The 25,865-nt window shown below is 40.5% G+C and overlaps 1 protein-coding gene across 4 annotated transcripts in view; it reads right to left on the bottom strand.

Moving 5' to 3' along the window:
- Positions 1–1,520: 1,520 nt before the first annotated feature.
- The window catches only part of GULP1 (GULP PTB domain containing engulfment adaptor 1), a 145,174-nt gene continuing 120,829 nt past the window's right edge, over positions 1,521–25,865 (bottom strand). For 3 of the 4 annotated variants that reach the window (XM_063399922.1, XM_063399920.1, XM_063399921.1), the window contains 4 exons: positions 20,555–20,779; positions 17,652–17,790; positions 10,977–11,071; positions 1,521–3,573 (listed from right to left, as the gene is read on the bottom strand). In XM_063399922.1, coding sequence (XP_063255992.1) covers positions 3,502–3,573; positions 10,977–11,071; positions 17,652–17,790; positions 20,555–20,779 — 531 coding nt within the window. In that variant the 3' untranslated portion in view covers positions 1,521–3,501. The remainder of the gene's footprint in view (positions 3,574–10,976; positions 11,072–17,651; positions 17,791–20,554; positions 20,780–25,865) is intronic. The other variant, XM_063399923.1, reaches the window with a different exon arrangement.

Raw genomic sequence — 25,865 nt, forward strand, 5'->3', positions numbered from 1 at the left:
TACAAGTTAAAAAAAAGTCTCGTTCCTGACTCATTAGCACCATATTTCTAAGCTAACAGGTGTTACTCTCTCTCTGTAACGAGACAACTGGTGCTGTGAGCAGCAGCAGTAGCAGCATCAGCAGCCTCAGCAGCAGCAGCCGCAGCAGCAGCAGCCGCAGCAGCAGCAGCCGCAGCAGCAGCAGCCGCAGCAGCAGCAGCCGCAGCAGCAGCAGCCGCAGCAGTAGCAGCATCAGCAGCATCAGCATCAGCAGCATCAGCAGCAGCAGCCGCAGCAGTAGCAGCCGCAGCAGTAGCAGCATCAGCAGCATCAGCAGCAGCAGCCGCAGCATCAGCAGCCGCAGCAGCCGCAGCAGCAGCAGCAGGGCAGCAGCAGGGCAGCAGCAGCAGCAGCAGCAGCAGCAGCAGCCGCAGCAGCAGCAGCAGCAGCAGCAGCAGCAGCGGCAGCAGCGGCAGCAGCCTCAGCAGCAGCAGCAGCAGCAGCAGCCGCAGCAGCAGCAGCAGCAGCAGCAGCAGCGGCAGCAGCAGCAGCAGCAGCAGCAGCAGCCTCAGCAGCAGCCGCAGCAGCAGCAGCCGCAGCAGCAGCAGCCTCAGCAGCAGCAGCAGCAGCCTCAGCAGCAGCAGCCGCAGCAGCAGCAGCAGCAGCAGCCTCAGCAGCAGCAGCAGCAGCCTCAGCAGCAGCAGCCGCAGCAGCAGCAGCCGCAGCATGATGCCGCTCCCCCTGAGCAGAGGCAGAGCCACTGCCCGGGCTCCTCGGGCTGCCCCAAGCTGGCGTGTGCAGAGCAGCAGTGTGAAGCTGCAGCAGTGTGAAGCTGCAGCACAGGGGCTGCTGCTCTGCCTGAGAGAACACTGACAGCAGCAGGGAGGGGCAGCTCGAATTCACAGCTCACAGGAGATGATAAGGATGACGTGTGCTCCTCACCTGCCAGCCCCCATTCCCATGGATGTTCAAGCCCCATTCCCACAAATCCAAGTGCTTGGATGGGTTTTGAGCATGAGCTTGGAGAGAAGTTTTACAAGGGAGGAGATTTCCAGATGGTTTAAGATTACTTTTCTCATAAGCACCGACACCATCTGCAGCAGCCTCTCCCATTAACACACCTGGGTTATGGAGATCGTTTTCTAAGGCTCAGGAAAACTTCAATTATGTCCTTCGCTCCTTAAATAGTCAGTGAGCAGGCAACTTATTGAGCAGAGAAGGATGGGGGAAGAAAAAGGCATAAAGAAAAGTCAATTAAATCCAGGAAGCACTGCAGAGAGAGTTACTCCCTAATTGTCAGTAGTATCCAGCTGCATATAGAACAAGATTTTCCTCTGATTGCAGATGACCCCAAACTCAGTAATAAAACAGATTGGAGTCGTTCTCTCTGTCTGAGATCAGAACCTTCCCAAAGGTGACTTTTGACCCATTCCAGCACTAATCCCTCCTTTGTGGCAGGTCCAGCCCGATATTTAAGCACCTCCCCACCCTACCTTCCCACTGGGCATTTTAGTGAATGAACACTGTGTTCTAGGATGTGATTTATTTAAAAACATTTATTTTAGGCAAAATTAAACAGACATTTGAGATTACATAGAAATACAGTTTCCAATTGGATCACATAAAAATTAAAAATTAAAAATGCACTGTTGTGTTGATTTAAGTATTTTTGTATGCATTGACCAGGTATATAAGATTTAACCATGCCATTTGCAGTCAACTATCATAAAAATCAGTAACGAAAAAGGTTTCTTAAAATGTGCAAATATTATCTTAGTGTTACCATTGATAATAAATGACCACTAAATAGATGCTTATTATGTAAAGCTTTTTAAAGTACAATAAAAATACAAATTCTATTTGTTAAAAAAGGCCATTGCTATGGCTACTAAACATCCTCATTATACAAATTTGAAAATACTATATGACAAACAAAATTATAAAGACTTCTCTTTATGAAACATATACTATTCTATTTGTTAGTGATTTCATATATTTTTATATATATATTTCTCTATAATACTCTATATGAATGATGAACTCAGAAAAATAGAGAGGAAGACAAATGTAATGTAGGATGCTAAGGCCCCAATTCAGCAAGGTACCTGAGGATGTGTCAAACCCAGCAAAGGAATAATCAATCCTATTCTTTTAGCAGACTCCAAAGGTACATGCACAAGTACTTTGTTGAACAAGGCATAAAAATACACGTGGTAAAATTGGTAAATGTGGTTTTGGTGTAAACTGTGACTGTTAAGGACAAAACCTTAAGTGTCACCAAAAAAACCTCCCATAAAAAAACCCAAAAAACCAAAAAAACACTGTAAATTTGGGGGGAGTGGGGGGCAGTTTCCACATTGTTATGTTTTGAAGGGAAAATACAAGTTTTTGAATTGAACTCATGATAATTATTTTCTGAGATAGGTTTAAGATGGTGTTTTATTGCTTATGAGAAAGATTAATGAAGGGTATGCATAGACACATCAGCATTCATCTCACCAGCAGCTGAGAATTTCGGTGTTTCTGGAACATGAACAACCAGTGGGGACAAAGGACTTACTTATAGCCTGTTCTTTGCAGAAAGCCTCAAAATTAAAGACTTGGAACACTAAAGAAGAGAGTAAAAGAATTATACTCAACAGACCCCAGCTCTAAACACTCAGGTGTTGAAAGTAATTACAGAACTGAGCCCAGAGCCTGCTTATGCACAAAATCACCTAAATTCCTAAGAAAATGCAAGACCATAATCTTCCTTTTATATTATGGCTAGCATATAATGGATTCCAAGGTACATATTTTATACTTCAGCTATGAAATATCAAAACAAAGGGCAGTTGCTTTGCCATTCTGCAATTTAGCAGTTCTTCTAGGCTCATTAAGCACTAATTAGCAGACTAACAACTTGTTAGTTTCTAAAACATGAATGAAGGGACCTAAAATATGGGTTGTATAAACCAATGACAACACTTGTACAGGATAGTAACCACACACAGTGATGGAAATCAATCACACTGCATCCAGATTTACTTTTGAAGCATATAGTTAGTATTTTATGCCTTTTTCACTGCAAATTGAATTTTCTGCAGTAAATATTAATAAATTTATGCTTGAATATTAAATAATGCCTTAAAAGCATAATTTCAAAATGCTGCCAGGTAAAGTATTATGTAGAATTCATGCCTGGACATTTGCAGAGAGAGACAGAGAGAGACAGAGGTATGTGTGACCTTTCTGAAGAACTTCTCCAAGCTAATAGTCATAAAGCATAGTAAACTCGGGCTAAAATGTGACAGAAAGAAACACAACAGCGTCATTTAATCCATAATTCATAAACAAATACAACTTTTTACATTTGTACAGGGAAAGAATGGAAGTAAGTTGGATTTTTACAGAAGCAAGCCTCACAAGAGTTTACATGTTGAAAAAAAAAGCAATTTTTGGCACATGGATAGTATCTGTGAGTACGTGTTCAGAAATAAAAAAAACCCACTGCGGAGGGATTTCACATTGACTTTCTTGGCATCAGCACCTGCTGTCTAGTGGGTCAAGACAAAACACTGTGCCTTCAAGAGTTAATCCCATTTTGAACCCCTCCTGCAATGAAACAAGACATCATTAGTAAAGAGCCAAGTGAATTCTAGAGGATTATGCTCTCCTTGTAAAAACATTTAAATCCAAGCATATCTTTAGGCAGACAATCTGCAACAATACTTCAGCCTGAATCCACAAACATTTACATTATTTGGTCAGCCATTTTTAACAATAAGCCTTAGTGGCTAACTTGTAAAAGGTGTACACCATACAACAGCATAGCTACAGTATGTACATGAAGTGAAGAAAATACTATAGAATAACAAGATTGAATATTCTTGTACACAGGTCAACAAACATCCAAACAAGTTTGGCTTGCACCATGTTGTTCCTGAGTAAAATTCAAGGAGATTTATATTGAATCATACAGGTATGACATGGACACTGTTACTGATACAGATTGTCTCCTACAACAGTGGTGCTGTAAGAGCAGCACAACTAAAAGTGCTCACTGCCCCACCTCAGAGGGCTGCTCTGAATTGCTCCCAGGACAGTTAAATTGACAGGGCTTTACTGACCACTGCCATCTGAGCTTCATGAAAAAGGCAAATAAAATCATACTTGCTGTACTGCAAATGGAAAAGCTCTGCATTTTAAAGGCACGTAACTCAGTAAAATAAATCATAGTGGTATTTTGAAAGCGCGATGAGCTGCTTTAAAACTTCAGACCAAAATTCCTGAGTTTACTCACATTCATTTTATTAGTAGAAACACAAAAAAGATTATAGGCTGGATGCTAACACCTCCTCTATGGAAAAGAAATTAATTCTACCAATACTTTTTTTTGGTACACTTTTATACATGCTTGGCTTGCTAACAGTACTTAGTTCACACCAGTCCTAAAGGAACAGCTGCACTTTTAATACAGGAAAAACACTCTTATTTTCATTTCTCCTTTTGCATTAAAAGAAGCTGAATAATTGTAGCTTGACCCTCAAAAGTCACCTTGAAGTCCAGAAAATTTCAGCCTGTTGGGTGGAAGTACTTTGAAGGTTTAAGCAATTGGAAACAGGGCTCTGACTAGAAATGCCACGAGAACATCAACTCCAGTGGCAGCTGCTGCAGTGCTCTGCTCAGTGAGAGCTGCTTGTGTGCTATGAAATCAATAACAGGTCCTTTCATCAAGAAAATATCTTGTAAACAAGATAAATCTTTTTGTTAAACCATCTGCATGGGGATTAGGCACAAACTCAAGTTTTTCCCTCACATGCACAGCAGTACCTCAAGACCATACCTTTTGGGTTTAGAAGATAATCCCACGTCAAACCACCTTAATTTCAAACCAATTCAATTCACAGGCTAACTTTTGAAAAGTGTATGAATATTTAATATCCCTGCCAGCCACTGCTATCAGAAGAATAATGTGGAGAAGCAGAACAAACCTCCTGGCAATACTTCCTAAATGGTCTGGGAATTTCCAAGTAAAAGCTGCATTTTCCTAAGGGCAGATCCATACCATGAGATGCTGAGCAATAGCAGCGCTGTGATGTAAACTGTTCCCCAGCTGGGCTACCCAGTTTGCTCTGCCTGGATGACACAGAGCTGCCCAGGCTCACTAGCATCTCACTAGTATATTTAACATTTCCACACCACAGCCCCGCCGCCCCCCCCCCCCCCTTTTTTTTTTCTTCTCTGTATTTTCCAAAGGATTAAAAGGAAGAACATTTAGTGCAGAAGATATTTCAAGTGAACAGTAGCTGAATTCCAAGTGAAACACATGTTGTTACAAACAGACAGTGTTCATTTACCCAAAGGGAAAATTAACTGATGTAACTGCAGTCAAAGAACTGATTACCCTGAAGGAGAACTCAGAGAATTAGCCCTAGGGTCCAATCTGTTACATTTTAAACCCTGCAGTTACAAGTGCCTAGGATGCTCAATTTCTGAAACATCTGAAGGCTGCCTTGTTTTGAGCTTTGTAAAGCGATACAGCAAAAAGGGATTGCTGTTGGTGCTTCAGCCTGAGAGTGCTTGATGAGCTCCAACAGAAGAACACCACAACCTAGAGACCTTCATCCTGAGCCAGCCAGAGCCTTCACTGAACATCCCTCCCATTCCTGTCCTGCCTACTCTTATTTTTATCTCATTTTCACAATTAAGCACAGTTTGCTGATATCTTAAGTAGCTGCACTTCCAATGCCCTTTTTCCAGCAAGCGAAGAGCAAATTAGATGATGCATTTTGGAAGTACACTCATCTCACTGCTCTTATGTTGAGCATGCCAAGTTTTTTCCACACAAACTGATATTTTGTCACTTAGCACTTTGCTTGTGTTTGCCATGACTTGACTCAGAACTGTTTCCACGTTCTTGAAGAACCGTGGCCTCCTTGACCTTTCCTTCTGCAGCTTCACTCCAGCCACTCCCCCCACCCGTTTCATCCTTCTCAAGCTGTGATATTTTGCATTTAAAACAATTACATTTCCACATATTTGCAATGTGATCAATGCTGATCCGTTCAGAGATTGCCGCTCTTTACGGATCACAATTATTAAAAAAGCTTTTCAGCTTGATTACCAAAGTGAACTCCTGTCTGTCCTAGAAGAAATCAGCACTGTGGTTGCCAGGTGCTGTTAGCAGGGGCACTGCTGAGGCTCAGGCACGTTCCTGTCTGTGAGAGGGACATGGCATTCCCATAGTCACTTCTGAGCCATCAGTGTCAGATTCTGCAGTTCCAAGCAGGCTCAGACTTCCCCCAATGGCACAGAGCAGACATCAAAGCAATGCAGGGGGCTAGCTGGGCATTCCTTTCATTAAAGGAATGTGAAATCTAGATGTTTTCCTCTTGGATATTTTAGTGGAGGACGTGAAGTGAGTAGAAGTATAAACAAAGGAAAGCTGCATTGTCTAAATCGATATTCCTAAAAACTATTTGCAACTCTCAAAAGGGAAAAAAATTAACCAGAATATCTCCATCCAGAAGACTCTCTGACAAAGTGATTGCAATTTCCAAAGATGAGGAAGGCACAGACTTCAGATCTCCCACAGCCATCACTATTCCTAACCCCTCAGGTTCAACAACATAACTCAAAATTCTTAGTTAATTTGTGGAATCTCCAGAACTATACTTTGGCAAACACGTAATTGAAAAATGAAATCCCATCAACTACAGTCAAGCAAGCCATGGAAGGGCTTTAGGAGTAGATTCTCCTTTTCATGCAGAGTAGAACTGTTGATGCAGGCATCAGTTCTCACAGCAGTGCAGAGCCCTGAGTGACACAGATGCTTTTAGGACTGCATTTCATATCTACACCTGAGCTGCTCAGGGGCTGTACACGGGGCTCCCCAGGGCTCTGCTCCCAGGGGAAGCTGCTCTCTGACCATTACAGAACAGCACACGCCAGCTTTTAGCTCTCAGCATCCACAGTTGTAACAGTAATGAAATCAGTTGCAATGATGCAGATTAAAATGATGATTTTTTTCCCCTAATAAACTTGACTAATGTGTTAGGCAATTATTTTTAATGACGTATAGAGTCAGGTTCTTGGTAAACATTATAGTTTATATCTATCTATATAAAATGCATCACTAATTTTAATGCATGGCACTTAAAATACTTTGCCTTGTGAAATTCAGACCCTTCAGCTCCTAACAATGTGTGTTCTTAGTGTAACTCTGCCTGTTCATTAAAACCCATGCGTGCTGTGGCCTCCTGTACTTTAAAGGTTCAGGAAACAAACTCTTCACGCAGTCAAAAAATCTCTCTGATTTGCTGATTTTCAGGGAATGCTGAAAAAGGCCACCCCATGGCACTGGCCAGGAGAGGGAACAAGAAGGGCTATGAAGTGTGCATCTATATTGTGCCTTGTTTTTCTGTGTTCATGTTCTCCTCAAGGAGCGTTTTTCACTTCAGAGGCATTTAAACACATGGACTGAGCAGTTTAGTTACCTCCTAAGTAATGGTGTTGTACTGAGGGATGTGATTGATGCCTTTAAGACAGGAGCAAAGCTTGTTTTCACTCAAAACATCTCAGAAACAATCCCTCTTCCAAAACCGGCATTTTTTTGGTGTCAAGGATACAAAGATGTGAGCTATTCTAGTTAAAACCAGTAAGCAGTACAAGGCAAAGAGCTTGCACTTTATCAGGAGAGAAAATTGCCAAAGTCAACCTTATGGCTCAGAAGTTAACTCACTTATCACTTCACAGTGACTTCACTCAATGAGCTTAAGTCAGCACAAACCCAACGAAGCAATGACAAATTTACATATCTCTGAGAAGAGTATTTAGAAGGCTGAGCAAAACTTATTTCAGATGGAAAGATGTCAAGCCTACTGACTGCTTCAGGGCATGCAGGGAGAATGGCTTGCAGCTCCTGGAAGCTTTCTGATATTAACTACCTTGAGATTTTAATAAATTATAGCAGCTGCTGCTGGTGTGATTCATGATCCAGGGAAACTTCTCCTCACTGCAAGATTTCTGGGAAAGCAGACATTCATTTTATTAATGTCTGGATACAGTCAAAATAAAGATGAAAATATGTTTCAGCATAGGGTGCAGGGAAACAGGAGGCTGGACAGTCATCAGAGAGAGGCCTGAGCTGTAAAAGTCACATCTCAGCATACGTGGGAGTTTTAAGCTCTCCAAAAAGATCAGCAGAGATTGGACTGAGAAATGGAATAGACAGCTTAACTGTGAAATTTGGATCCTCCCTGAAGTTTAAAAATAAGAATGTTCCCCTAGAGGCCAGGGAACTTTATCTGATCTCCTTAATTTCAGAATGCAGGATGCAAAGGAAAAGCACCCACTACTCCAGAGTTTATTCTCCAGTGCCTCTTCTGTGCTCTCCTCTCCCACTTTGTTCCAAATCACCTCCACTAGTTTAAATCTAGACCAGGACAGCTTTTCTGCACACGGGGTGTGTGTGCTGAGGCACCTCACGTGCTCCACACAAGAAACAGGGTAAGAGTCTGGCCCGGGCTGCTCCAGCCATGCTGGCACAGCTTTGCCTGCCATCCTCACTGCAGGGAGAGCTGTATCCATCACCCCGTGGAGGAGGTTTATACTTGGAACTATTTGCTAGGTGTCTGTAAAACCCTTACCTTTACAGATTGAATGGAACACATAATTACTGAAACCCAGGCTGTATTTCCATAATGCAAAGATGACAGATTCATTCACTTTGCATTTCAGAAGAGAGGCCCATGTTTCTCATTGTTGGATTTCCAGAGCATGTTACACATTCTGTGCTCTCACCTTCCTCACAGCCTGTTGAGACAAGCACAGCTGCTCGTGCTCTTGTAAAAGTTTTAAATGATTGTGTCCAAACAAAGACTTGCTCTCAAATGTGACTGTACTAACGCAATCTCTGTACTATGGTTTTGCTTAAACCATTTCACTAGTGGCAATCTGATAACGACAACTGGAGATTGCACAGGTACACATGGAAAACAAACAGCAGTGAAAACAAAGGCTTAGTATTAGCAGCTGGCAAGACAGAGTAAAGAAAATGACCATCAGCTGTCCCTAACTCAGATTGTAGGCCCCTAAAAATGAAAATGGCCCAGACTCAGAGTTCTATACAGAAAACATAAATATTAACATTTTTACACATAAACAAATACACATAAAAATAAAAACACAAGGCAAACGTGCACATTTCAATTGCAAATGCTTTAAATACCATTATTAAATTATGATATACCAACCATCGCTGACGCTGTGCACCCAGGAAAGCACAAGAAGATAAAAGAGACATTAGGAAAAACATTTCAATCTGTATTTTGCAGTGACCACACAGTAAAAATCACACATTGCACACAGTCTTTGCTTTGGCTCAAGTTAGAATATCCTTTCAGCTGTACACTTGTTCTCAGCTGGATCATACACAACAAGTTTTGTGCCTACATAAAGGCCCACTAATTAATTTTTAGTGAATGGCTGATATGCTAGGGGCAAGTGCCTTTCTTTGCAACAGGACACAGTAATACCCTAATGCCTGGAGGTTTTGTTATTCATTGGTTGTCTCCCTTTTTTAGAAGAAGAGAGTACAAACAATGAGGAGAGATTTTCATTTCACGACTTCAAACATTCTTGATAAAGATATTTACTATTCCATTCCCTGATACTTTATGAGGTGACAGCACTTCGTAGTGTACAAGGCAAACAATTCCAAATATTGTCAAAACATTACCTGTAATAGGAACTCTTAATATGTGACATTTAAATATTGACATGCCATTTTTAGTGGTAACCATAGTTGCTACAATTTATTTTTCCCTAAAACAATGGAAATGTTGGTAATATATCAATGGGAGGTGCTGTAAGATTTGGGGTTTGTGTTCAAGGGTTTGGTAACAACATTATAGCATTCACAAAACACAAAGATTACAGTTTTGGCTTTTAGCTGCTCTTTGGAATTACGTGGGGGACCAAGAACCTAAATTTCTTTCTTCACTGTGAGCAGAGTTTGTCAGTGGAACCATCCTGAACTGACATGGAAAAGAAAATGGACTCAGGAAAATGAAATGGTATTTAAATCTTATTTAGGCCATTTTAAAAAGCCTCTGCTGCTCCCTAGGGAGGAGAAAGGAACAAGAAGGAGCCCGAGAGCAAATGCTCTTGGACTCTGTGGTCTCCTAAGAGACAAAGGGGATGGAAACCTTGGGAATGCTTTCTGCTGAGGAGCCAGGATCCTAGAAATTCAAGTTTTTATTATTTCCAGCCTTTTCTTTTGCTGGCAGGCTGCTTAAAAAACAACAGAGATAAACAAGCTGGCAATGACTTAGAAGTCTTGAAAGTCTGACTGCAGAGCATCATTTGTTCCAAAACTTGAGGACTTTCTCCTAGAGTTGTTTCACAATGGGTCAATAACAATGGACAACGGAATGGACAATGTTGAGTGTTTCAGAATCAACAAACATTTTCTGATAAAAGCACAAGAGTTCAGAATTCTTGAATCAATTATCAAGAATTTACTTGCCCCAGGGTGCCAGAGAGCTATTTTTAAAGGCAGCAGAAAATTGCCGAGGCCTCGGAAGCACCTAAGTCTGCACAATGCCATGAGAAACCAAAACAATGCCACTGAGTGAAAGAGGAGGGTCCATTGGGATGGTGGAGATAGCTGCAGCTAAAGACCAAGGGATCTGGAGGGCTCTTAGCTCAGCTCTCTTCTCCAGCTCTCTCAGTCCCTTCCCAGGCAATGGTTCCCAAACCATTTTGGTTACACTGCTGAGAAACCTCTCCTTAGTGTTGCCGACTGTATTGGTCCCAGGTAGGGCTCCTGAGGCAAACCCAAGCTCCAGCCCAAAGACCAGGAGATAAACTCCCCAAAGGAATGGCCATTGGTCAGGAGTGGGGTTGGTCTATGCATTAGTGTGTGCATTGTGGAACACATGTTCAGAATACGGTAAGCATGCATTTGAAGAACAGGCACACAGCCATCATAACCCGCGTAGGTCAGCAGTTACCTGCATCTCGTCTAGTTTGGATTGAATGTCTGGAGGGAAATCTCCTGCTCCACAGCTAAAAGGGTCAAAAGGTTCTGCTCCAAAAAGGTCTCTCTCTGCAACAACAGAAAAGTGAGTCACTGGGAGAACAGGTATGGGCTACAACAACAGCGCTCTGAAAAAGCCACCGTGTATCTTCTGAGCTGAGTAACAGCACCACCAGACACACCACTCATCAACCACAACTTTTAACATCCCAACTTGCAAGACAGGTCTTGGGCAGTTTTCCAATCTTTAACACTCAAATATTTTTCCAAGAATACCACCGAACTTCTGTTTAAGCCTCTCTTTATCTTCCTTTAATGCTTGTGCCTTCTGGAGATGCGATGAGAAGTCGCTGCTATTTGAAGAGGCATCGTATACTGACGTGTGCTCTGGAGTCTGCGTGTATAAGGAGTTTCACAAATGAAGAGGAAGCAACTGGACATGAGTTGCCTGATTTCATCTCTACATTGTGTCAACCACAAATTACCAACCAACTAATCCTCGTGTCCCCGCCTGCCACTCCTCAGGTTAGGGATGTTTCTGTGAGACAAGCAAATACTCTTACTCAGGCAAGGCAAGGCCTTCATTTGATACAGCTCCTCAATGGACAACTAGCAGTAATTGAAACTAAAAATCATCTGATCTGGACAAGATCACATCAAGAAAGAAAAAATAAACACACACAACAAAACCCCCCCAAACTCCAAAAAACACAACTAGACCATGAATTGTCACTTAACGCTAAAATTTGGGTGCATAAATAGAATTATTTCAAAATCCCCTTTCTCAAGACCAAAACTTTCTCACTTTTTCTTAACTGCAGTTTTGCATTCTAGCGGCCAAAGGGAGGGGGCTTTTTTCCCTCTGGGCAAGAAGAAATACCTCTAATACAATTGGATTCTTTCTTCATATTAGACCAGTATAGATCTTCATATCTGCCTGCTCAAGTATTTTTTTGGTTTTTCATGCTTTGGGTGTTTTTTGCGTCCTTCTTAACAACAGATTTTTCTTTCCTACAGTTAAAGGTTCCATATTTAGACAATTTTCCCATCTCACGCTGGATTAAATTACAGCAGTTAAAAAAAATTTTTTGCTAATCCAACCCCACTGATTGCAAAATTTACAGAACCAAGTTTCTACAGCCTTGTCACTGGTGGAGAGAACACCAGAACCTTTAGGAGAAATCCTCTCTCCTAACTTTCATGGCTGCCTAGCAAGAAACCTGACATGGATTCTACATGCCTCAAAACAATTTTAATTTTAGAGCATGACAGTAAGGGGGGCAATAGTAACCCTGAAGTGATTGGACAGTTAAGCACGAAATTCACCCTTAACATCCGAGGTGTGGGTGACAATTAGCTGCTGGACCCAATCCCCCGTTGCAGTGTTCCCAGTCCTGTTATCAGCAGTGCAGCACTTGCCTGCAGCTGCAGAGGGCTTGATTTTGGCATCCTTAGAGGCAGAATTTTACTCCTGTGCTCTCTAGGCTCTCCAACAGTTCTTGTGCATATCAATCTGTCAGGGCTTTGCCTTTATCAATTAGGTGTTATCAGGCAGCACACCAGGCATCTTAAATAACTGGCCACCACCATCATTTGCTCCCACAATAAAGTACAGAAATTCCCACCATAAAGTACAGAAACTTGAGCAGAACTTGATTGATTACATATTTCAAAAACTGTGGCTAAACAGCTACAAACTGTCACAAGGGAGCAGGAGATGGCCCAGATAAGAGAGCCTTATTCCAACAGTCCACTGGAGCCAAGAAGAAATCCGGTCTTTCCTGGCAAAGGCAGACCACCTGCATGCAAGAGAGACATTATCTCGGATAATCTAATGTAAAAATTAGGTTCCCCCTCATCCTTTGCCTCTTTCACAGCCAAAATGGGTCTGCTCCAGTATAACCAGTGTCCTGAAATGCTCTGATGCTCCTAGCAAATAACCTTCAGATGTGAGGCAGCTTTGACTTGCAATCTAACCTCTACTGGGCAAAAAAGTGATTCTGCTTTATAACCCTCAACAGCCTATGGTTCATTATGTAGGTCCATTTCCTTTCCTTTTACCTTTAAAAGGAGCTGACAGCTTTCTCTGTGGTCAGACAATTGAAAGCAGACAGCTCCAACACCAAGGCTTAGCAAATATTCTATGAAAGCATTTAGGAAAAAACATGAAGGGCAGAACTCCTGCATTTAATTTGTATTGAATTAGGACTGTTTTTAAAAGCAAGTATTTTGTACAATATTATGGCTATTATCTCATTCATGCCTTATTACTGGGCTTTTGTTAATGAAAGCACTTTTGAGCTCATTAGCAGGAGAACAGCAGAAGTTTTAACTCCTCTAATGTCACTCCTTCCTTTAATGTGAAATATTTCTGAATTTATACTGTATTTAGGGCAGAATTTAAAACCAACCAGGGTGTGACTTATTCCAATGACAGAGCCTAGTAAACCCTGCACAAAATCAAATTCAAAATAAAGAAGCATTGCCTAGCTGGGTTTCTGTGGAAAGCTGTTACTTGGGGTACTATAACATAACTTGCTATCCACTTCAGCTGAACAACTCTACAGAGCAACTGCTTTTCTGTGATTAAAGTTTGAGTGTTACAAGAGAGACATCACTGCTAAGAGTCAGGGAGGGACAGAGTTCCATGGAGTATTTTCAGTAGCACTGTTGGTATTTGCTTTGGGAAAAGAAGCCAGAGAACATGTGTGAAATGGAGAAACACAGAGATTTCACCCCTGCAGAGCTGCACCACTGCATGGGACAGCCATAAGCTTGTGCGCCAGTGTCCCCTCAACTCGTGATGGAGGGAGGACTTTTAAACACAGATGGGATAAACTGGCAACTTTTTATTTCAGGCCAGAGTATTTGCATGAAAATTAGCTATAACGAGAATATCTTGCCTGGCATACTCCCCAGAATTACTGCAGCATAGACAGGCATTTCTTTCTCCAATGAACAGCAACCAGGAAGCCTTTGAAAATGATCCTTTCAAACGGTACAAATAATTTCCCTTTCTCATTCCTTTCTGGATGGAAATAAATTCACAGGCTGCAAAAATGACCCACAAATTCAAAAGCCATGAAATATTGATGTTTTAGATCCTCAGCTCAAACCACAGGATAACATGAACAAGTAATAAATTCTGGGACCTGACATTCAGGAGAACAAACACGTAATACTGGAGAACAGCAACCTGCACTCTATGATAAATTCAAAATTAGCAATTACTAAGCAAAACCACAAATATTTGGCTTTTCTGCTGCACTTGACATCCCAATCTCTACCTCAGCTCTCATCCAGGCACACAGCTATGCTGATATATGCTTTGCCCAGATGGAGCAGCTGTGATGACAGAAATGAATCACACAGAGACAAGCACCCAAAGAAATATTTGGAATAAACTGAGACAAGGAAATCCAGAATGCCTTTCCTTTAGCTGCAGGCTACTCCATAGTTTTTTCTTTGGAAATTATTACAGCCATTACTTTGACAAAATACTCTTAAATATCAGCAGAAAAAGAGCACCTTGGAGCAGATTTCTGCATCTGCCACTTCTGACCTTGGATTGTTCATGATGCATTTGTGTGAAATAAATAATGAACAACTCAACAGAGAATAATCCTCTCCAGTTCTTTTCTGAGATATGAAAATAATAATGTGCCAACAAGAAAGATAAGTTAATTCCTCCCTTAATAAAAAAAAAATAATTAATTCTGACCATTCAGATAACTTACAAGAACATTTACAACCCCTTACTCCACAAGAAAGAAACAGCATGCAACCTCTAGCATTGCATTTTTGGTTGCATTTCACTATGTTGCAATTACTACTTAAAGAGCCAGCATGCATTTGTCCAATCTGCAACCTCCTGTACAAAAAATATGCCATTTTCTCCTTTGAAAAGGTAAATCCCATTTATTTGCTGTTCCTGATACAGCCAGCAGTGAGCAGACATTTACTGAGGAGCCGTGTTGGAACATGCTGAATATGAACTCAAAATCTCACGATTTAATTCACTTTTTAAAGCTTAAATGCCTTGGAAATAGCTGTTTTTCCAAAAAAAAAGGTCATGGTTGCTCTCCTCTAGTATTAAAAAGCTGGGTTTCTTTAACTGCATTCTGTGAGCTCTGCAAAGCCAGAGGTACCATTTATCAACCCACATATTTTTTTTCTGGGAAGTTACCAATGGAAGAACCAAGAATTGTGCTGGTAAGCACAATTGTGACCATGGGCATTTCTCTTCATGGGGAGCTGAGCCATCATCCTGGTGCCAGTGATTACTGATGGAGCTTGGTCTTGGAGGAGTGCAAAGTGCTTGGCATTGTTGCAGGTCTCCTACAAGTGTCCGTGCCTTCCTGGGGCACTCCTATTCTTGGCTGGATCCTCAAAATGGCCAGTGGATGAGGAAGATGAATTTTGGCTTTTAAAAGCACATTTTGCTTGAGCAACACAAGTGCCCTCCCTGGGTAACAGGCCCCACTAAGGCAAAAGAAATAAATGAGGTGATACTAACAAATAGATGGCAAACCCTCCTCTTTGTCCTTCTTTACTACTAAATGTGAGAAAGGTGAAAGTTACAAAATTATAAAATCCAGCAAAACCACCCTGTAATTTCACCAAACCAGCTCTGCTTGAGTGCAGTGACAATGCAAGTAGAGATAGGATCAGGAAAAGATGATCCAGAAAATAGACTCGAAACTTTGTCTCCTCTTGGTTGCTAGCCCTCTGACATTTACTGGAGAAAGAAATGCCAGCTTGCTGGTACTGCCAGCAGTGACACCACAAAGCAATGCATTATTGCACAGTCTGAAGGAGCTTACGGGAGCTGAACTTTCTCATCTGGGACAGTAAAGCCCTTGTTCGATGATAAAATATTCCTCTTCTGTTTCAATGACCCTCTGAAATATGCTAAAAAGCATTAATAGCTGATGAACACAGAAATTTTCATCATAGAAAGTAGCATGACACAGACTGAAAGAGCATGGATCAAAAGTACAAAGACCATGCTGGGCTTTGTAACCTCTCCCTGAAGTGGCATCTCTGAACTACAACATCTCAGCTGAAGGCAAATCAGTGAAGTGCAGAAGCAGAAACTACTTTAAACAACAGATATCACTGTTAATAAGCAACTTTTTTTTTTCCTTTTTTTTTTTTTTCTTTTTTTAATCACAAATTCCATTGCCTAAACAATTACAAATCTCCTACAGCTGGAATTTTCAAGATGCCTCAAGACTGAGGACTGACTCCCACAATATTTCTGTGGAACTCAGCCACAATTTCAATGGAACTGGAAATCAGGAAAAAAATAAGTAAATAGGTAAAAAAATAAAATCATGACCTATAAATCAATTCAAGTTGCCATTCTTGAAGCTTCATATGCACTTTTAGATCTATTTTATAATATTACCTGTAGTTTCAGAGAAGCAGTCTTTCAATTATTTATTACAAAGCCATAAAATTCTCACAAGAAAGCAGTTCTTTTCTAATATTCTATCAAAATATGCTAATATTCTTTTAAATTGTATGAAAATAGTTAATACTGACTATACTTGAGAGCTTTTGAGAATCCCACAAAATCCATTATTTTAAAATAATCCCTTTTTAAAAAACCAGGGTTCTTTATTGAAATTAAGAGTCTCAACCTTTACTTTCTCCTTAGAAGGTGAAAGACATTCTGATCAATGGAACCAAACCAGATCATCAGATCATCAGATTTGGGCTTGGGGAGGGAAAGTATTCACTGACTGAAGTTATAAAATGCATTTTTGTTTTTGTGCACAGCTCCCATTCACAGCTGAAAATTCTACATCCTGGAGGAGTGCCCCAAAACAGCACAGTCTCCCCAAATGTGCTCCATATGGTGGCAGGCAATAACATTAATGTCCCTTATCCACCCTAAAATAGGCATCAGGAACAGGAGGTGCAAACACAGACTGGTATCAGCACAGCCTCTAACATCACTTGTGCATGCCCCACTCTCCCTCAAGGGATTCCCAAAGCTTTAAAAAAGGCTTTCTGGACTCCAGAAGGATTTCTAGTGAAGTCAAGAACCTTACCCGAGATGCTTTCAAGCTTTGCAAAATAAAATTGCTGTTGTTAATAACCTTTTGAAGACCTTTTAGGAGTGGCTGACAGATCTAGAGAGGTTCATCAACTATAGCTGAACAAAGCTGTGCATGATATGAAAAGTAAGTATTGAAAACAGCATTCCAAGTCTCCTTGAGGGGTTTCTTTGGCTCTCCCTTGAGCATCACCATCACCATACTTACTCCACCTGCTGCCTTCCCCAGAAATGCAGGCTCTAGGAGCTAGAGCCGTGGCTTGACAAGGAAAGAACTAACAGGAAGTAAAAGTGTTCCGTGAAGTACAGAAAAGAGACTGGAAAAGAAAAGCCAAGTTAAAATCCCCAACCCAACTCCTTCCAAGTGTATATGTCATAGTTTCACACCAGGTTTATTTATAAATGCGACTTGGCAGCAACATCAAGGACTTTGGGGAGATGGTAGAACGACGAAACGGCATTAGTGAATGGGATTTACCAAAAACTGTATTTGGCTTTTCATGCAAAACGTACGTAAAACTTTAAAGAAGCTTTATTGAAAAAAAGAATGTAAGCAAAAAGTAGGTCAGTTGTTGCAGAACTTACTGATCTCTGTAGATCTACTGGGTACTGGAGGAGGCTGTGTACCATTGCGAGTAGGTGTTGATGACTGAGGGGATATGGGAGAAAAGGGAACCATATCAAAGATGTCAGTGGAGGGTGATTTAGGTGTCACACTGCCTGCCTACAATAAGGACAATAAATATTAGGGCAAAGTTTCACATGAAAAAGATCACAATACTGAATTCTTCAGCATGCAGATAAGAGTCACATTTAGAAAAAAAAAAGTTAAAAACAACCACCAGCATGCAAACCCAGCTCCAGACACCAAGCAAACGGCATTGGCAGTACAGACTCTGACACATGCTAACACTCCCCAGTACAAAAGCAGCATTGTAATTTTCCCATTTTCAGTTGAAAATGTATCACAGTTACACCTGCCAAAGCTGAGACAAGCAGTTCTCTATCTCAAACATATGAGCACAGACACCTTCATGAGACCCAGCCGAGGTAATATGGCAACAACCACGTGCTCTGCTCTGGAGAGCACAGAACAGAGTTAAGAGACACAATCCCAGTATTTCTGGTTTACTAATTCTTCTTTACATGATCTCTTATTTGAAAGGTTAGAGCAACTGGTATGATCAAAGCTTTAAATGTGTTTTCCCATAAGTAATGATCTTGACTTGAGATATTGAATATTAATATCCAAAATAAACCTGTTGTCCTCGAAGACAAAACTGAAGGCTCATAAATTTGGAAAGGGTTCAAAAAAATACTGGGCAAGCAAGAAACCCCCAACCCACCCATTATTACAGTTCTACAGCCATATTTGGTTTGGAATGGTTCATTCCTCCTGCCACCAGTCCACTACTTCAGGGCACAAGCAAGGCACAGTCAAGTCAAAATACACTGAGCACTAAAGACACAGGATGAAATAGATTAAAACTGAGACTGACAAGCTGAAGGCAAAACTAGTTTGCGTGTTCATGTTATTGCTGAGACAATACAGAAATCCCTGTGGATTAGAAAGGCCAGCCAGACACAGCAAAAGCCTGCAGCTTTGAAACAAGATTCAGTTTGCCCAAACTATCCACGCAGAAATTCTGAAGGACAAGTGAAATTAGTCACATGGATCCTTTTATTCAGAATACACAAACACGATAACCTGACAAGCAGGTAGTCCTTAGCACTGCCTGTCCATGAGAGTCCCATGGATAAATCCTTTTTTGGAATGCTCCTTCCTTCAGTGCCTGTGTTGCAGATCTGCAGCTGCCCTGGGACAGCTCATGTCACAGATTCCTAAGCCAAGTGTGCAGGCAGCCCTGAACCACCCCTATTTCCCTCTAAGGGTTCTCTGCAGTGGCTGCTGAGAAGCAATACTGATCCACAGATTTCCTCTGAATGCACTGTTGAAAGAGGGAAAAACGTGGGCTCTCAAGTCCTACATTTCCTGTTTCTTGGAGGTTCTGTGATTCTTTAGAGTTTTGAATTCATATTTTAAATTTGGATTAAGAGAGATCTATAACTGTTCTATATCTAAAAGAACCTGGGGTATTTCTTCCCAGATATACAGAAGCATAGTAATAAAAAAAAAAATCTACATTTAACATGTTGCTTTTATTTTTTGGCCTTAAAAAAAAAAAATCTCAGTCATTGCTATTCACATATAGGTGAATTAACTTAATAAAAGAACCAGTTTTCAAGATTCTAACACATCCAGAATTCTTGCTGCCCTCAACTTGAGTTACTATTGGAATTTCAAAGATCATGGGTTGTGAAATATTTCAGTGCAGAGTTCAGACACCACAGGCTCCTGTTAGTGTCCATGGACCCTGCAGAGAACCAGGATAATCCAGTCTGGCACATCTGGCTTGATGTCATCTGCTCCCACTCAAAGCAGGGCAATGGGTGTGCTGGACCCAAAATAAACATAATAAAGAAGCACACCCCTTCCTTCATCTGAACCCTGCTCTGATTGTGGACGGGCTTTTGTCGGCATCAGGAAGGTGGGATCAGGTTTAGGGCATAAATAAATGTTTACATCAACCCCCATTTCCATCAGCTTCCATGGGTAATCCTAGAATGTCCTGGAGATCATACGTGCTAATGGAGAATCTTATTGTTTGCTAAATGTTTATGGCTATCTAGAAGACAGATAAACAGCACTTAAATTTAGTTAATAAATTTGCCTTTTAGGCAAAAAAAAAACAACCCAAACTTAAGACTCATTTCCCAGTTACATTCCATTTTGTTGAAGTCACTTACTGGCCTTTTTGAGTCTACTGATATTTTTAAATTAAAACTGTAAGTGAATTAAGAAATGTGTATTTTGAACATATATCAGCCCAAGAAGCATTTTTATTTAGTGAACACATGCAGAAAGCCAGGATGGTCACCAAATAAAGCCAAATATTACTTGCAAATGGAAGAAAATTTGAGTATAAGCACATGACTGTGAAAAAGCAGGCAATATGCCCATTTCATATTTGAGAATAATTTTCAACCTTCATTTTGCACAGTTTCTATAAAGTATGCTAAAAGTTATTTAATGCCCCATTGCTTTTCTATTAATTCATGAGGGGAAGAAGCCCTTGAAGTTGGACCTTTGGAATAGTTTTGAATCACTATCCTTCATATAAAAAAAATTAACAAAAGATTGACAGATAACAGAGATCATTAATTAATGAACTAATTTAAACATGCTGGAAAAATACGAATTTATGTTTTGAGGATGGGAGAGAAAAATCTCTGTAGAAATAAGAGTAATTTGTCACAAATTCCATATTTTAAGAGTACCCCTAGAGAACCTAAGATTCATCTGCCCTATCCTTCAGCCACTGTACAAAATGCACATTTTGAATACAAGTTAATACACAACAGAGAACAAAAGAAAGCCAAAAATAAAAAAACCCAAAACTGAAAAAGCTTTTGCACAGCAAGATTACACGAGGTCTTGGGCAGCTGTATTCACTGGTAGGCTTTGGATGACCACTTTTTGAAGGTGGTGGTATTAACAATCCAGGTGGTAGTCTAGAGTCAGGAGAACTCCTAGGAGTTAGCGTAATGGAAGAGATATCTAAACAAGGAGGTGAATCCTCATTGTTACACCAGAAAAAAGTAGAGGGTCTTTGAAACATATGTTCATCATTATCACACTTTATGTGCAGCAGCTGAAAAGGAATCACAGAAAGAGAAAACATTCTGAGGAACAGAACGTGGTAACGTCAGGGAAAGAAGAAAAAAAGCAACACATTTCATATTTCAAAAGAGCTTGTCAGCAGCTTGCTGTTCAGAGCTATAGTTACAAGATACAGAACTTGAAAATACTTCAAAACAATATATAAGAGTATGCACATTAAGAGCTAACCCAGTGCCAACTGGAACAAAGACAGCTTGATCCTTGACTATCACACCAAATAAACTGAAATCACATCTTTCCAATTGTGTGTGTGTGTGTGATACTAAGAAACATCTAAATCCAGCAAGGTGTCAGCAATCTCTCACATCTGCACTGTAAATCTGCAGGTAGGCACAAGTCCGGGGAGAAGAGTTACTGTGCTGGTTAATGCACAGGTCAGACTTTTCTCTAAAGGAGGAAAATCAACCATTTATATCCCAAAAATGCTGAAAGAACAGCTCATTATTGAACTAAAATCTTCAGTGGACACCTTAATCTTTGGATCTTAAACAGAAGGGATTGCACATTTGTGTAGAAAGTTCTTGGCCACAGCCAAGGGTTCCACATGGAGAAGGCAGGAATGCACCTGGGCTGGAGGTGTCCTGCCTAAACCCCCGTGGCTGGGCCAGGCTGAGGCAGTGGCAGATGAGTGCAGCAAGAATTCTGAAGCTTGCTTTTGCTCCCTTTGTAGTTACACAATGGGTATTCCATTAGAAGTTTGCATAACTCAGTAGAGCAGGATTCAATCAATTCTTTTAAACCATTTTTTCAGTGTTAAGTAGAAAACAAAACATTTCATATCCTTTCAAAATGTGTCTCAGCTTCTTTCTTCACTTTACAGATTAACCTGCCTAAGGGTACAGGTGACTAAATGTAGTAACAATGCCATACTTGAGAATAGCAAAACAACAGACAAAATTCCCTACTCAAAACTTGCAATTCAGCATTAAAGAAAAAAAAGTTTCATCCCAACTTCCAAAATTTCCATACTGGAATTGTGAAATGGAGGGTTTGGAATAGTAATCAATTAAAAAAGCAATCAAAAAACCTCCAGGAGAGAATTTTGATTATTTCAAGAGTGCCACCAGACTACAGGGAGAAGAGTTGCAGTGCTACTGTGCAGTACTGCCATGGAATCCTTGCTGCTATACATAACTATGGGAAAAAACCCCAGCCCTTGGAATAATAAATGCTCAAAAAGACTAAATACAGTGTAATTGAGAAAGCCAAACACTCTCCTGAAATGCAAAACAGCAAAGGATAGGTAGTTTTCATAAGAAGGCATGGATGTCACGTGAAAAATCACACAGAAAGCAGCAAAATGCACGTAGGACACCAAGCAGGAAAGCCATGAGGATGATGAACATTTATCAGATCCAGGCAATGGAAAAATTTAACACCAAACCAGAATATCCAGCCCTGGTGTCATCTGAGCCCTGAAGCAGAGCAGTCACAGGTCTCACCAGTGACACTTAGGACACCATATGGGGTGCCAGCTTCCTACAACAGTTTTGGGAACGCACCTGCTCAGGAAATGAATTTTCCCTAGGAATTGTTCATTTGCAGAGCAGCACAGAACCCATCAGGTGCTGGGAGTGCTGCTCTGCATCTCATCCCATGGGCCAGAAGGACCTGCAGGGCTTTCTGCTCCGAGCAGCCCACAGACACCACAGGGCAGCAGGGAGTGCATTCCACAGTGCAGAACAGGGAACAGCACCAGCGGCACAAGTGCAGGGGGAGAAAGGGAGAGACCCTCACTCTAAAGAATACAACCTGAAAAGGGTGCACCTTCTGAAAATTAACAATCTTACACCAAATTATAAAGGAAGGAAATAATAATTAGATTGCCATTTATATAGGAACTGTGTTTTGTCTGAGGTTCCCACTCAGACCTGTAGTAACAGTGGCATTAATACAATGTGTTCCAATTTGGGCTTTATCCATTAACCTAAGGAAACAACAAGAAATGATACTTCATGAAATTGTCATACTAGTTCAGTGGACTTGGTCTCTTTTAAGGTTAGATGTATATATGTGCCAGCAAAGGATTTATTTTTGACCCATTCTACTGAGAATGGTGCTGAAGATGCACTCTTGTGCCGCATCATACTAGAAAATGTAATGTGATTGAGATTTTATTAATCAGGAAATCACTTCAAAATTGTTTCTTTTTAAAAGGTGTCCCTAGACCCTGAATGCAATCTCTGTGTCATACCCACATAGCAATTACCTAAGTGTGAATGAGAATAAATTAGAAAATGGTTTTGTTGCTTAGAACACTTAAATTGGTATTATACAGAACCACCACAGTGGATAACTGCAGTGATGTTCCAGGGAATGGTGAGTGACCTTGAATCAAAAATTTTGCATTTAGTCAAGAACTTGCTCATCTCCTGAGATCTGGGACTACTAAGGACACTCAGTAATCCATAACTTACTAATTCATAAATTATCAGCTTCATTAATTAACTGCTACAGCTTCACTTCATTTAGTACTTTTTCAGTGACATGAAATATGCCATAGGCAATTTCAAATTCATTTTCTTTAACACCATAAATGTAACAGAATTTTATACCCTCATGAAGAAGTGCTCAAACAACTGAACACAGAATATTATAAATCTAAAAAAGCTGAAGATAGGCAAAAAAACCCCCAAAACTGAACAACCAAAAATGTACATTTTCCCTCTTGGCAATCTTGGTAGAAACAGTAATCAAGTGATATGCATAAATACATTCCAAAAGGGTTTTTGAAATCTGCATACAGTTCCAATGCCTATCTTGGGGTTTTCCCATGAGCGTGGTAAAGCTTTCCAGTGAGGGTCACTGGGGCAGCTGGCCTGTGCTTCTAGGTCACAACAAAACCTTGGAGGAGAGGTCTAAATCAGTATCTTTAATGCTCTGCTTTAAACTGGAGGGGTTTGCAGCACCTCCATGTAGGGACAGGTACTGCACACTGCTTGTTTGGTAACACTCATGGTGCACGGAGAACACCGATCCTCCCGGGGCTGCCTCTCCCAACACTGCTCCTGCTGCCCCACACTTCAGCGTTCCCAGGGAAGCCTGGCAGCGCTGGGCAGCACTGGCAGTGGGAACAGCAGCAAGCAGGACACCTGTGAACCCACTCTGCCAGGGCTGCTGAGCTCTGGAGGCTGCACTGGCACTGCAGCAGCATCCAAAGCCTCCCGTGGTACAAACTGGAGCAGTGTCCCCACAGGCAAACAACAAGATGAGAATCCAATGGTCCTCACATAATCAAGACCAAATGCAAAAGATCAGAGATTAAAGCATTGCCAAGCCACTAAAACAGATGAGAAGTAAACAACAGATACACAAGCCACAGGAACTTTAGCAGTGCATGCAAAGGAGTGAGACAAAGGAAATGTTCCATGCCAACACTTCCCATGGCACATGACAGTGCAGCTCGAGAGGCAAGCTAAGGAAACTCCTAATTTGGGATTGCATGTCCTCGACAGAGCCACTCAGGACACCAAAAAAACTGATAGCTCCTGTTGCATAACACTTCTGCACTGGTAAACACGGCCATCTGAGGGACTAACTGCTCAAACTTCTGGGAGGACTGCTCAAAACCATCAACTCCAATGCAGAAAAAAGATCACTAAGCAGTTTATTATTTACTGAATTGCTGAGCAAATGTAAATCTAATTAGCTACAATATCCTGAGAGAAAAAGCGTGAAGATTGATAATTTGATGTTCAACTTTCACAACATATTTTATGCAAAAGTATTTCATTATATAAATCAGTTTTCTCTCTTTCATTTCCAACTATGATCTCATTGCCTTAATGGCTTCTTTTATAGGTTCAAAAAGAAATTTTATTTTTCCCATAGAGTTTATAAACTGACAGAAAAAGCACCTAAATTATGTTGATGTTGATTTCGCCATATGGCTAGATTTAGAGCAGCTACAGAAAATTTTCATAGTGATGCTAATAACCAAGCAAGGAGAGAATCCTGACAGCAATTGTATCCCTCAAAAGCAGGACTTGATTGCTGTCAATGCTTTTCACCCATTTACACACTGCAAAAATGCAAAGGGTAGGTAACTGCATTACACTATCATTTATTTTGCACCCATTTCACTGTCAGTATTATTTTAAAATATGTCCTCAAATAAGCCCTTAGTTGGCATGCAAAAAGCTGTAATACTAGAAAGAATCATCAGAAAAGCAGTTTTAGACTGAATTTCCCTTTGTACATCCCAACAAGCCTTTAACTTGCACTACTTATAAACTGGAGAGAGAAAAGTCATCCCTCAATTTTTTAATTATTACTACTTTTAATTTTCATATGCAAGTTGGTTTTTTATTATTATTTTTTGGTTTTTAATAGCGCAACTGAGGACTCAAAATAAACTCCCTAATATTCCAATTCACTATTATTACTTAAAACATAATTTAATTAAAACAATTAGTAACAGGTATTTCAGCTGGAAAAACGTTCTCTCTTCTGAAATTATCAACTCAAAATATTTTTGATTCTGTGCTTAAAATGAAGTTTTAAGCCTATAGTCCACTGCTTGCATTTTCTTCCTTCAGTCAGACCATGCATGGATTTTCGGATAAGTCATCAATTTGTACACATTTTGATGTGAAGATTCAGCAAATTAAGGTGTTTCATTATTTGTATTAGTATTTCGTATTTATGTTCTGCAAAGAACATGTTCAACACTACTACCCAAGAATTGAATATGTGAGCACAGGGCCAACTCCTCTTAGAGAAGTAAATCTGTCAATAAAGCCACATATTGAAGTCCAGCCTGGCACATCACTTGTTGTCTGTAGTTTGTGAAACCATAGACAAAATGTTTTTAAAACATTTTTGAAGTAAAATAGGATCTGAATTTTAAGTCTTGGTAGTCTTACATTTGATCCTGAGCAAATGGTTTTATTTCATATTTGGCTACAAACCTATTTTAGGTGACAACAGGAAGTTAGAAAAGTTTATTTCAAATGACAGCCTGGATGTATCTACTTAGAAATGAAACATGTTGAAACAATTTTTTTTTTAATGTGCAGTGAACCAGATGCTTAAAACCATACACATATCAAGTTATC

This window comes from Prinia subflava, chromosome 6 (genome assembly GCF_021018805.1).
Source record: "Prinia subflava isolate CZ2003 ecotype Zambia chromosome 6, Cam_Psub_1.2, whole genome shotgun sequence".
In the NCBI taxonomy this organism is placed as follows: domain Eukaryota; kingdom Metazoa; phylum Chordata; class Aves; order Passeriformes; family Cisticolidae; genus Prinia; species Prinia subflava.